This window comes from Lotus japonicus, chromosome 3 (assembly GCF_012489685.1).
Source record: "Lotus japonicus ecotype B-129 chromosome 3, LjGifu_v1.2".
Taxonomy (NCBI): domain Eukaryota; kingdom Viridiplantae; phylum Streptophyta; class Magnoliopsida; order Fabales; family Fabaceae; genus Lotus; species Lotus japonicus.
Genome location: NC_080043.1, coordinates 91684395 through 91698028, shown reverse-complemented (window position 1 = coordinate 91698028; position 13634 = coordinate 91684395). Strand labels below are relative to the sequence as shown.

At 38.1% G+C, this 13634-nt stretch overlaps 2 protein-coding genes across 4 annotated transcripts; one reads left to right on the top strand and one right to left on the bottom strand.

The window, feature by feature from the left end:
- The first annotated feature begins 1319 nt into the window (after positions 1–1319).
- On the top strand, positions 1320–2485 carry LOC130747370 (tetrapyrrole-binding protein, chloroplastic). Its single transcript, XM_057600301.1, has one exon. It carries the CDS (start codon positions 1462–1464, stop codon positions 2278–2280), a length of 819 nt encoding a protein of 272 aa, XP_057456284.1. The 5' UTR covers positions 1320–1461; the 3' UTR covers positions 2281–2485.
- An 809-nt stretch (positions 2486–3294) lies between these two features.
- On the bottom strand, positions 3295–12880 carry LOC130747369 (uncharacterized). 3 transcript variants are annotated; one of them, XM_057600299.1, is made up of 10 exons: positions 12585–12880; positions 12429–12504; positions 12199–12323; positions 11972–12033; positions 10733–10796; positions 10256–10313; positions 10074–10160; positions 9619–9712; positions 3934–4036; positions 3295–3704 (listed from the first exon to the last, which is right to left on the bottom strand). In XM_057600299.1, exons 1-9 carry the CDS (start codon positions 12742–12744, stop codon positions 3944–3946), a joined length of 819 nt encoding a protein of 272 aa, XP_057456282.1. In that variant the 5' UTR covers positions 12745–12880; the 3' UTR covers positions 3295–3704; positions 3934–3943. The 3 variants fall into 3 exon arrangements, with proteins under 3 accessions (XP_057456282.1, XP_057456283.1, XP_057456281.1); XM_057600300.1 differs by having other exon boundaries at positions 3295–3685; XM_057600298.1 differs by having other exon boundaries at positions 3295–3688; positions 12585–12879.
- Between the last annotated feature and the right edge of the window lie 754 nt (positions 12881–13634).

Below are 13634 nucleotides of genomic sequence, written 5' to 3'. Positions count from 1 at the left end.
GAGATTTCGTTTGATCTTAACATGGCTTAATATTATTTTTGGTGTAATTTTTCTTCGAGTTCCTTTACAAGATGAGAGTAGAAGGCTAATGCAAGACACGGGTAAAACAAAAACAGAAAAAGAAAGAAATGACATAGTCCCCGACTCCCTACCATTCCCAGACTAGCACAAGTGAAAAAAAAAAACTCAATACTTACCATGCACCTAACCTATGTAGGTTTTTTTTTTAAACCAAAAATTAAACAACCCGATGGGTAAACCCAACCCGCCAATTCACGAGTTAAAACTATGCGTGTTATACGAACTAATGTGTTCATTATCCCCAACCCAACCTGCCTGAAAATATTGATGGGGTGGGGGCTAGCCGGGTGAGCCAAACCCATATTGTCATCCCTACTTAAGAGAGACACAAATAACGAAAGCTTGCTTTTTAGTTGGATTTAAATGAATGTAGATCTATTAGTAACCCTTCTATGGTGTCTAGTGCTTGAGAAAGTGAACCAAAGCAAATTGAATGTGCTTTCAAGAAGACAAAACTAAACACACACAAACAAGAACGAAGGAGAAGAAGTCAAATCACTGGAAATGTTAGGGTTCGGAAAATTATATGCAAAAAGTTACACATTTTAAAAAATTAAAATAAAAGGTAAAAGTGATAAATGTAATATTTAATGCGATCATTAATATCATAATAAAAATAAATATTAGAAAAATAAAGGTTGAATAATCCAAATGTGTTGATTTACCCTTAGGATTTGGCTTATTATAGTACTCCCTCCGGTCCTATTTATAAGCAGCAAAAAAAAAATCACATAGTTTAAGAAATGTAGTTAAACTAGATAAAATGCATTAAATATGTCTTGAATCAAAATAAACTTCCAAAATTACCCTTTGTTATTAGTGTTGGAAAGTGGGAAAGAGAGAGAATAATTAATGAGACACATTTTACAAGCTAGAATTAATAAGGGCATCATTGGAAAAAAATAATTAATATGGCTCAAACTTTCATTTGGTTCTTATAAAAAGGACCAAGATTTTTCTTCTCTTTCATGCTTATAAATAGGACCGGAGGGAGTACCAACTTAAAATTGCAAACAGAAGTTCTAGAAGGTACAAAGCTACACTTGTTTGTTTACAGTTAAAGGAAATATATGTCTATTTCATGGAGTAAAGAAATTAATTGCTGTGCTATGAAGTGGAAGTGGGGACAGATGGGGGTGATCTAACCTCACCCCAATTCAGCCAATCAGAACCTAGTATTATATTACTTTTGATGAGCCCTTCACAGCCCCTCCCCACATATACCTTATCCTACCAAGTACTCAAGAAACGTTTCCACACGCCCTGCCCCATATCAAAGGCCTTCAAACCCATCACATCACATTCATCTTCTACTACACCTTCAAACCTTTCTCTCCATTTGATTTCCACAAACAGAGTAAATTGCAGCCTCTGAACTAAATGGCTACTAATTATCTCCATTCCATTCACCATTCTCTCATCAAACATCACCACCATTCTGAGTCCCCTCCTTCCACACTCTCTGCTTCACTCTTCCTCAAACCTACCAACACCAAAACCAGCAGCATCACACTTTCTAACTCACTGTTACCTTCTCCCACTTCAAACTCCTCTGTCACATTCTCTGTTTCCCAGACAACTTCCTCCACCACCCCTTCCACCACCTCTAAGTCCACCTCCCTTGACCTCCTCCGGGAGCTTCTCTCAGCCAGAAACTTCCGGGAAGCGGATGATGAGACCAGGCGCCTCCTCATAGCCCTTGCAGGAGAACCTGCTATCAAACGTGGTTATGTCTTCTTCTCTGAGGTTCAGTTCATCTCAGAAACTGACCTGAAAGCCATTGATGAGCTGTGGAGGGAGCACAGTGATAACAGGTTTGGCTACAGTGTGCAGAAGAGGATATTTGAGAAGGTTGACAAGGACTTCACCAATTTCTTCATCAAGGTTGGTTGGATGAAGAAGCTGGACACTGAGATGGAGCAATTCAACTACAGGTCTTTCCCTACAGAGTTCATTTGGGAGCTCAATGATGACACCCCAGAGGGTCATTTGCCTCTGACAAATGCTCTGAGAGGAACACGGTTACTTGGTAACATTTTCACCCATCCAGCTTTTGATGTAGTCGAAGAACAAGAAAGTGGAGATGCAGTTGGTGACAACAAGGGAAATGGGGCACTCACAGAGTTAAAGGATAATACCAGCAGCTCAACAAAAAAGCCATTGGTTCAGAAGGCCTTCAAACCAGACTATAGTTTCTGAGTTCAGACAGGTTTATAGAACACACCATCTGAGTGGACAGATAATAATACAACTTAATTTGGGATTGTAATTTAGTATATAGTTAATTGTTAATTTATCACCAACCAATGAAAGTGGTTGCTTGATTGTACTTTTCTATCATTTTCTTTTCTTTTACCAGTGTCCTTTTACATTCTTCATCTGGAGCTTGTTTAATTTTTCTTGACCTAGTAAGGCCATTTTATAAACTCCTTAAACTGGTGTTGTCACAATTAATTAATCCTTGTTCACATAATAGAAAAAGTCAAAACTTTTGCCTGGCTTCTTGTTTAAACCATCCGTTTATTACTTCTTTCTATATGACAAATTCAGTTCCAACTTGCAAGAGGCCAAGACAAAAATTGACTGCCGTAGCTCGTGCATTTTCTTTACTTATTTATTCTCTTTTGTAATTTACCTCCATGGCCCTATTTCATTTACTTACATCCCCATAAAAAAATCACTTAACATCTCCACTCCATATAACGCAGGAATAATGACGTGTTTGATTATGTGGGTAGAAATTTCACAATCACTTCCGGAAAGAAGCTATAATGTACAGATTCTGGAGTTACCGTGCATTATATTATGCATCCCAGTAAATTGAATTCAAGCACACTATAAGGCAGGGGCATCACCTTACAAGGCCTGCTTGAAAGTGAATAGAACAGCTAATGATGCATTGATGCTAGTTTGCTACAGTTACTTCTGAGTTTTTATCTGGACTAATGCCAGTGCACAACTTTGAGGTACACATCACAATGAGGTGTTCACGACAGAGAAAAAAATTAATAAAACAAACTGCAACCAGCTAGTGATAAAAGTTACTCCATTGTTTTATTAATTGAGTATAGCTATCCTAGTTGAAATCCAATAACTTCTTCGAAAGAAACAGAAATGGGGAAATAAATGTTGCATAGAAATTCCCAAGTTTATTAAAGGGAGGAAAGAAAAATGAAGAATCATTCTCCCTGGCACTTTCTGTTCTCCGCCAAATTGAAAAAATAAAGGAGTAACTTAATTTTTGTTTAAAAAGTTTAGTATTTATATACTTGTTCCATAAGCTAATAAGAGCTTATATTAAAATTTATACTTACAACATTTTACCTTCTCATTCATTCCTTTCCTGATCCATCCAAACATGAGGAAAGTAACCTTCTGTGTCCTCATCTAGCCTATTCTCTTTCCCAAATCTCTACGTCATTTTTTCTAAAACTTCTAAATGCTGCCGAAAGTAGTTTTCTTTGAAAGGAATGGCTAATGAGCTAAATTTTACAACATAAAGGCAAATGGATAATAACATTAAATATCCAAGGGTTGATGCTTTCACGAGTTGCCACCTTCATTCGTAACACTGAAACAAGAATTGTCTCTTCTGATACAGACCCTTCTGGCGATACAAAAATCTAGTACATCAGATAAGAGGAAAGAAAAAGTGCAAAGTTGGAGCTGTAACAAATAAATTAGATAGTTTCCAACGCAAGAAACTCAATATTACAGATGAGAAAACACCATACTTGATTTTACTTCCACTGTTTTTTTTTTCTTTTTGTCACAAGCTGATAAACAAAGCTATCTTAATTTATGACATAATGTAGACGCAATTTAACCATGTTAAAAGGGAGCATGACTTACTAGGCAAACACTATGCACAGGGGCAGAGTCTCTTTGTGTGCTGATGTGAACCATCACAAGAAAGCACAGATTCTGTTTCAGTGTATAAACATGATCCTGGATTCTGAAAATAACGCAAAGCAAATATTAGTTAAAATATACTGAATTTGTTTTCTTTGGTATAGGTTTAATCAGTTTTGCAGAAGCTGAAACTAAATATTTCAATTTTCAGCCATGCATGTTCTGTTTTTCAACTGGCATGCTCAAGTTTCCGAATAACAAGATACCTACAAAGTTTAAATGGTCCAGAACTCCAGATATATAACAATTCAAAGGCCATCATAGTGACTGACTACATAATAAGCAAGAATTTAATTCAATGTAGGATATTAAAATGTGGGAGAAATCTTAAATTCTAAGTATTTCCAGCCTATAACTGCTGCAGTGGCACTGGATGAGAATGACAAAGCAACATCCACTAGAACCACTGCCATAGCTTATTGATGATCAAATGGACATCACTTCCAAGTTCCAACATGGAGTTTTGAAATTAAAACCATCAATTCAAAATGGTTCGGGAAGGGTGTGACACGTGAAAACAACATTTTAAAGAGCTAGCTACACAGAGTAGTCAAATGACATTAGGATTTAGCACTAGCAGTTTCAGAGGACCTATCAAATCGCATGCATGGAGTTCTGTGACACCATATCATCTTATTCCAATTTATATCGGAAAAACTTACCTATAGGTTAACCACTATTCATCAGTTTCTGGAATATAGCATGTTCAGTTTCATAAATCATAACACAAGTACACAACTATTACCAGATGCTTGGGAGCATCATAAACAACTTCAGCACAGTTTCTAGAATATATCATGTGTCAAACTCAGGAAAATATGGAATGAAAATACTGTCTTGATGCTGAGTACACAGCATAGAGCTAACTTTATACTGATAACATATTACAAATATGGAAATAATATCTCTCCTAATTATGGGAATAATTTCCCTGATCTGTAACAGCTAATCAACAATTAATCCTAATTACAGGCTTGGTCAACTACAATTATATACAGCAATTAATCTGGTCAGTAACTGTTATTCAATTGATTAGTCAATCAATTCCTTTGACATCCCCCCTCAAATTGATGCTGGTAAGTCTACAAGCATCAATTTGCTAGCTAGGACATTGTGGCGCTGACGTGTCAAGGATTTGGTGAAAATATCAGCAATCTGAACAGCAGTTGAGACATGAGGTAGAGTGATAACTCGGCGGTCATAGGCTTCTCGTATAGAGTGACAATCAACCTCTATGTGCTTTGTTCGTTCATGGTATACTGGATTTGCTGCGATTTGTATGGCACTGGTGTTGTCGGCATGTAGTGGAATTGGTTGTGTTTGAAGGAACCCAAGATCTGCAAGAAGACCACGCAACCAAATTATCTCGGAGCAAGCAACAGACATGGCGCGATACTCTGCTTCAGTTGATGACTTTGAGACCGAATCTTGTTTCTTACATTTCCATGAGATTAGAGCATCACCCAGAAACATACACCAACCAGTAGTAGATTTCCTTGTGTCTGGACATCCGGCCCAATCAGCATCACTGTATGCTTGGAGCTGAAGTGATGATCCAGTAGGAAAGAATAAGCCACGTTTAGAGGTACCAATGAGGTATCGAATGATGCGGTGTACTGCTGAAAGGTGCAAATGCCGAGGTGATTGCATGAACTTACTGACTGTGTGGACAGCAAAAGAAATGTCAGGTCGGGTGGTGGTGAGGTAGATAAGACTACCTACCAGCTTGCGATATAAAGTGGGATCTTCTAGAAGGTCACCTTCATCCCGTCTATACTTCACATTAACTTCCATGGGGGTGTCAACTGAGGTCACATTGGTGAGGCTAGCTAATTGGATCAGGTCTTGAATATACTTGTGCTGATTTAAAAATATTCCTTTGGGCTGATAATGTACCTCTAACCCCAAGAAGTAAGTGAGCTGTCCAAGATCTTTCATGCGAAAAGTTGAATGCAACAATTGTTTAATTGTAGAAATAACCTCTTGATCAGACCCTGTCACCACAATATCATCCACATAAACTAGGAGTACCACGATACCTTTTGAAGTCCTTTGTAAGAAAAGGGATGGATCATATTGGCTCTGTGTGAAGGAAAATCCAAGTAGTGTGGATTGAAACTTCTCGAACCAGACTCTTGGTGCTTGTTTCAAACCATACAAAGAGCGCTTCAGTTTGCAAACTTCATTAGGGGAGAGTGTGGGCATACCACTCGGAAGTTTGATGTAAACTTCCTCCTTGAGATCACCGTGCAAGAAGGCGTTTTTGACATCCATCTGATGTAATGTCCAAGACTGGGAGGCAGCAATTGCAAGAATAGTACGCACCGTTGTCATCTTGGCGACAGGTGCAAAGGTCTCATCATAGTCAAGTCCATATTGTTGCTTATTTCCAAGAACAACCAGTCGAGCCTTGTACCGGTCTATTGAGCCATCCGAACGAAGTTTTATAGAAAACACAAACTTGCTGCCAAGAGGCTTAACAGATGGTGGACACGGAACCACATCCCATGTCTGATTTTCTTCTAATGCTAGAAGTTCTGTTTCAACAGCATTTTGCCAACATTCATGCTCCATTGCCTGTTTATAAGAGGAAGGGATAGAAACAGAAGATAAAGTTGCTGTCAAAGACAAGGGAGAGGTGAAACCATACTTTTCAGGTGGTTTACGAACGCGAGAACTGCGTCGTAGAAGGTCTGGTAGTGCAGCCTGTACTGGATCAGCTTGCAGGGAAGGATCCTGAAGAGGCCTTGGAGGTTCTGGTGGCAAATTTGGAGCAACATTACCACGCCTTTGATACGTCAAGAGAGGTCTTGCTGATTGTGGTCCTATAGCAGAGCTAGAAAACAATGGCAAAACAGAAATTGAAGGAGAGCTATGGTCTAGGTGAGATGCAAAAAAATATTTATTTTCTTGAAAGATGACATTTCTTGAGACCCGAATCCGACATTGACTAGGATCATAACATAGAAAACCTTTATGGTGAGTAGAGTATCCAAGGAAAGCACATTCAATAGATTGAGCAGTGAGCTTTGTGCGTTCTTGGGGAGGAAGATGAAGGTAACACACACAACCAAAGGTGCGAAGGTTAGTATATGTGGGTGGATGACCAAATAACCGAGTGAAAGGAGTGTCATTGTTCAAAGATGGAGAAGGCAAGCGGTTAATGAGATACACAGCAGTGGAGAGAGCTTCACACCAAAAACGAGTTGGCACAAAAGATTCCAGCAAGAGGGTGCGGACAACATCGAGCAAATGGCGGTTTTTTCTTTCTGCTACCCCGTTTTGTTGGGGAGTTGAAGGGCAAGACCTTTGAGATAGAATACCATTATTTTGCAAGAACTCTTGAAACAAATGAGATGTGTACTCCCCTCCATTGTCAGAGCGAAGAATCTTAATTTTTGATGAAAATTGGGTTTGAACATAAGCATGGAAGAATTTGAATGTAGAAAATACTTCAGCTTTTGAGCGCAAAAAATAGATCCATGTGAAACGACTATAGTCGTCAATAAAAGTGACAAAATATTTGTCATTAGCATGAGATGTAACAGGGGCCATCCCCCATAAATCACTATGGATCATATCAAAAGGTTTTTCTACATTCGAATGATGAGTTGGAAAAGGTAGAATCTTACTCTTGCCAAGTTTACACGAACTGCAATCAAACTGAATAGTACTAAAAGATGGGATCTTTTTATTTTCAAGGAAACCAGATTTTAGCAAGTCATGAAGTACAACTGAGTTTGGATGACCAAGACGTTTATGCCACGTTTGGCAATCAACATTAGCAGAATTACAAGAAACAGAAGGCAATGAAAGACATTGAGACAAAGGGAAATGGAGTGGAAAAAGACGTCCAACTTTAGGCCCCTTCACGATCATCTTCCCCGTGTGTTGATCCTGCACAAGACAACCAGATTTTGAGAATTCTACCCGACAGTCATTGTCAACTAACTGACCAACAGAAATAAGATTACTAGTGAGACCAGGGGACACAAAAACATCTGTTAGAGTTGAAGAAATATCACCAGTGGCTGTAATAGGTAATTGGTTGCCATCAGCAGTATGAATCATGAGATTTCCAGAATATTTGGTGACATCAGTAAGGAATTGAGCATTGTTTGTCATATGGTGGGAAGCCCCAGAGTCAAAGTACCAAGGGGAAGAGGTAGAGAAAGATTTACCTGAGATTCCCAAAGCAGAAAATGCGGAAATGATCATTTGTTGAACTATTTCAGGAGTCAGAGTTTGAACAGGGGCAGGAGCATTTTGTTGGACAAATGCTGAATTGGCAGAATTGCTAGGAAAAGAAGAACCAACCGAGGCAGTAAATGCTGTGACCGGTCGCTTTGGAGGTCTTATTGGGCATTCTTTGATAATATGTCCATTCTTTTTGCAGTAATTGCAGTACTTTTTTGAACAATTTGCAGCAAGATGTCCAAAGCCTTTGCAACAAAAACATTGAACAGCACTCATGTCTCGCGCTCTTGGCTTTCCTTGTGCTGCATATGCCACTGGAACAGAGGTGAACTTTTGTTGTTCCATGGATGTTTGAGTGAGGAGGCGTTGTTCTTCACGAAGTAGCTCATTGAGACATGAATCCAATGAGGGTACAGGGTTCCGATTCATGAGATTAGACCTGATGCCTTCAAAGTCAGATCTCAATTTCATAAGAAATTGATCTCGTTTAGTAGTTTCATGAACTAACTGTACCGATTTAAGACCATCAGCAGTCAAGTTCTCATGGACTATGTCAGTATATTCAGCCCAAAGATTCGTGAAATGAGAGTAAAATTCAGAGATCGAGAGACTTTCCTGCTGAGAAATGGCGATGTCATGTTCCAGTTGGAACCTACGAGCAGCGTTATTCTGACTATAGATTTTCTTTAGGAAGTCCCACATATCGGCAGCCGTCTTGAACGGTCGAAGATTAAGAACGATGCTGGGATCAACAGAGCTGATGATCCATGTCTTGACTTGAGCATCTTTTACCTCCCACTTGGCATGTTCAGTCTTATGTTTGTCTTTATCAGGAGCTGGGTCGCTGCGATCAACATGACCCCAAAGGTCCTTACCCGTGACAAATATTTCGAATTGAAATGCCCAGGTTGAGTAGTTCTTGCCATTAAGGCGAACAAATAAGACATCAAATTTTTCTGTAGCCATGAGGTTGAGAAAAAAAACGAAGACAAAGGGTGTATCGAGGATAACCACGAAGGAACGTGGTCTGAACTAGGACAAGGCTGAGAAAAAAAACATGGTCTAGGACAAGAGACTAGGAATTTTCTGGCTAGACTAGGATATGATCGAAAACCAGCTCTGATACCATGTCAAACTCAGGAAAATATGGAATGAAAATACTGTCTTGATGCTGAGTACACAGCATAGAGCTAACTTTATACTGATAACATATTACAAATATGGAAATAATATCTCTCCTAATTATGGGAATAATTTCCCTGATCTGTAACAGCTAATCAACAATTAATCCTAATTACAGGCTTGGTCAACTACAATTATATACAGCAATTAATCTGGTCAGTAACTGTTATTCAATTGATTAGTCAATCAATTCCTTTGACATCATGTTTATTTTCTTAAATCATAAGAAAAGTACACAACTATTACCAGATCCTTGGGAGCATCATAAACAACTTCAGCAGGTTGATCTGTTCCAACACTTGCCAAGCAAGATCCCTTGCAACTCATATATCTCTGAATACTGCCACATAATCATCAACAATTGATTAGATCAGTACATTAAAGAAAAATAAACAAAATATTAGCATGCACGCATGATATTCCCTTCCTCATTGCTATTTGTCCCAAGACATTATACATGATATGTATGTTGCACCGAGAATCAACAATAAGGACCCTAAATTATTTGTCCAAAGGAAAAACAAAGAGAGCCAATCCAAAAAAGACGGTACATTGTACATATGGCTTGTATAGATGAAAACTGTGCGAGGCAATAAAATAAAATATCTGATACAAAGTTTACCTAAATTATACAAAGTAAAGAATACTATTGAAATATACCATCAAGAGAACTCAGTACACAAATTCAGCGCATCACTTACATGTCACAATTATTAAGCACCACAAGTTTGTTTGGGACACATGATTGTCCCCTTAATTTGCAAACTGAACTACATGATTCACCTTGCCTGCCAAACAAGTAAAAATGTTTAACTCCTAGGCTACAGCAAGAAACTGCATATGTTATTAAAAGCTAAAAGAAGAAATCTGGGTAATAATTCACCTTCCAACAACAACATTGATGCCATTTAATCTTGCTTCTGTTAGAGTAACATTTGTCCCTGTTTCAAAACATAAAAAATAAAAGATTCCAATTAAATAACTATAAATAGCACAGAAGTCCTACACCTACAACCTTTCAATTACAAGAGTCAAGAACATGACTGTAACATATGTAACTAAACATCTTTTATAATACAAATTACAGTGTCATTTGAATGAATTGTAGCCTGCAACAAATAACAAGTTCACTACACAATATTATTTCATCACCATCATTTTTCCCTCTGTCTGAGGAAAACCTGTATGCTACTAGTCTACTATGATTATCATTAGGCTATCTGCAGCACTAACTATTTAGGTTTAAGAATCTGCACTTTGGTAGGTCAAAATAGGAGTACGAAGTAGGAGCTTAACAGTTGATACAATTACAAGGCATTAAGCCGTTAACTAATATAACAAACTTTCTCACAAGACTTACCAGAAGAATTTGATGGAAGAGAAAAGCAGTGGTGGAAGTCACTAAGATAAGCATTTTCATGAACCTGGAACATTAGACCCCAAAATAGAAACATTAGCCACTCATCACAAACAGGATTTTCGGACTCTCAAGTTAACTCTTTAGACTCTGATGAGTTACAATCCTAGACTCTAATAACTTGCTGGCAAATCTTTTGGTTAAACTCGCATGGTTTTAAGTAAACTTTGACAAATCAGTAAAATCTCTGAATCTACTATCAAGTTTACAAGTCTAAATTTACACAATTACTCATAGTTTGGCTTCCAAATGCACAGTTTGGTTGATCTCGCTGGGTACTTGAGCTGAGCTGCCTCTGTTGTGCAATACTGCAACGTGTATTGTGTTTATGAACCTAGTGATATTTTGTTCTGCTTAGTCAAAGTGCAAAATAATGTATCTGAGGAGCCATGTCTAGTGTTAATAGTTGTTCAAGTATTGTATTGAGTTGTTTGTTAAGTTTCACTTACTTCTTTCATTTGCTTTGTTATCAAGTTGGAATTTTGAATATTTATAACGAATATACTATATACTTATTTGGTTAATAAGATTCTTTTGAAGTTTCTAAAATATACGACATAGAGTTTACAGTTTGAGTCTACCGCAGCTCCATGAATTTATATAAAATCTCAAATTTGCAACCTTGATCATAAATATTAAACAGCTAGAAAACATTAAGATCTTAGAAACCAAGATATCAACATGTATTTTTATTAGACCCATGTAACAAGATAAGCAAAAGAGCCTGTTGAAGGTAGTATGTTGTTGTCTATTCTCCATACACCTAAATGTAAAAACCATATGAGCTCCTATTACCCAAGCCTACAACTGAAATAGTAACCACAATCCGACTCCATTTTAGCACGTCTAAAGGGTGAAAAGAGCTATACAGGGTAAAACAGACTAAAAGGTAGCGATCCCATACACCCAGGTAATTTAACAAAAAAGTGTGCTTTAATAAATTGGTGTGCTGATTGTGAGATAGAAGCATCTCAAAATACAGTTAACCCCTCCCTCACAAATTCCTAGAACTAGACTATTATGCAGAGCTTGCAAACCATGAAAAGGGTTTTTTAATAGAATGAGTCATCTTGTTAATTTGGGAGTATATGTTATTTAAGGCATAACAATATGAGAAGATTTCTAAAACAAAGACACAATTCCAAGAACAAGAAGACAGCAGGACTGCAGGAGTTTACTCACCACACTCTCAGAACTGTGACGACATCTCGCAGCACAGTAGTCAAAAACATTTTCATAAGTCCCTGCCAAAAACCAAATGATGTGTGTTTAGAACCAATAAATCAAACACTCCCTTACTACATGCAACAGTATTAAAATTGTTAGTCTGGTCAGTGGTCAAGGCAAGGCTCTAAACACAAGTTTACCACCACATAAATTTGCAAAAAGTTATGAGCTAGAAACATTACTTGCAGTAACAGGTTTGCTAATCTTCATCTTCAGCACTTGTTCCTTACTAGTCAGTGCAGGATTGAGGCAACAGGAAACACAATATTCATAAGAGTTGCAACACTGTGAAAGAACATTGCACCCACTGCAAAAAAATGAACAAAATTCACACAGTGAGATGGCAAAACCATTGCTTGTTTGTTCATTCATTTCAAAGCAATTGAGTATGGAAAAAGGAAATCAAACTCACTGACAAGAGAATTTCTCCCTAGATTGAGGACAACAGCGAGACATTGAATCAACAGAAAGTGCACTGCATACAAAACCTAACACAGCAACAAATGCAAATTTCAATTAACCTAACAATATCATGATTGAAGAAAAATGAAAACGATTTTCACCGTACCGTTGTCGTCGGTGAGATGGTATCTTCCTTGAACGGTGGTTTTGCAGGTGGGGATGATGGATTGGAATCCAATGTCCTTCCTGATAGCAGTGATTGGGGAAGAAAAGTGGAAGAGGAATAGTAGAAGTAGCGGTGATGTTGAAATTGCGGTGGTCTTCATCGTCGTGGAATGGTGTGCTTCGATTCAGTTTTCAACGGCCACCGTCAACGCCGCGGTAACTCGACCTTCACCGGTTTCAGGTTCCCAATGGGACGAGTCACAGGTGGTGATTCATGGTGGTGACTGGTGGGTGTTTCTAGTGGACCCACGGTATTTTTTGTCAACAGTCACAAATTTGGGTTAGCCAAAATGGGCCAGTTTGGTGCAGGCCATAACAGGTTTGGACCCTACTGGGCTGAATTTTGTTTGGCCCAGCCCTCACGCCTCATTTGTTCTCGTATAATTTTTTGACGTGTTACGATCAGGTCTTTCCGTTAGAGGTTCGTCCAATTACTAACGAATAGTGATATGATGCAACATTGGGTAAAACTTAATTGACATGTTACTTTAATGATAACTCGCACTGCTAGGGGCGCAAGTAACATGTTGGAGAGGTCAGCAGAGACTCACTTTGATGTGAGAGCGCTTAAGGGATTGAAACAAAAGCTTGGCCTAACCCAACCTAATTTCATTGTCACTTAGCATGTGGAGCTAACATTTTCCGCCCGCTACTTTTTATCGACCTTACTACCTTACATTGTTAATGAGTTACCTACCTTGGGTGAGATTAAAATAGTAACAAAATGAGGTAGATTAAACAAGAAAGAAACTGAGCATATGCTTATGCCCTTTGCTTCATCATTTGAAAATAACGAGGGATCAAACAAGAAATGTGTGAGTTAAAGTAGAGCCAAAACAATCTTCCAATCTGTGTTTTTCCTTGTTTTGTTGTAATTGCTTCCTTCCCATGAAATATTGCCGTCTTAAGTAACTTCATTTTCTCATAGTAGTGTCATTTTGATTTATACCACACACTCATAGAATTCATAACCTTGTACACAAAACACCAC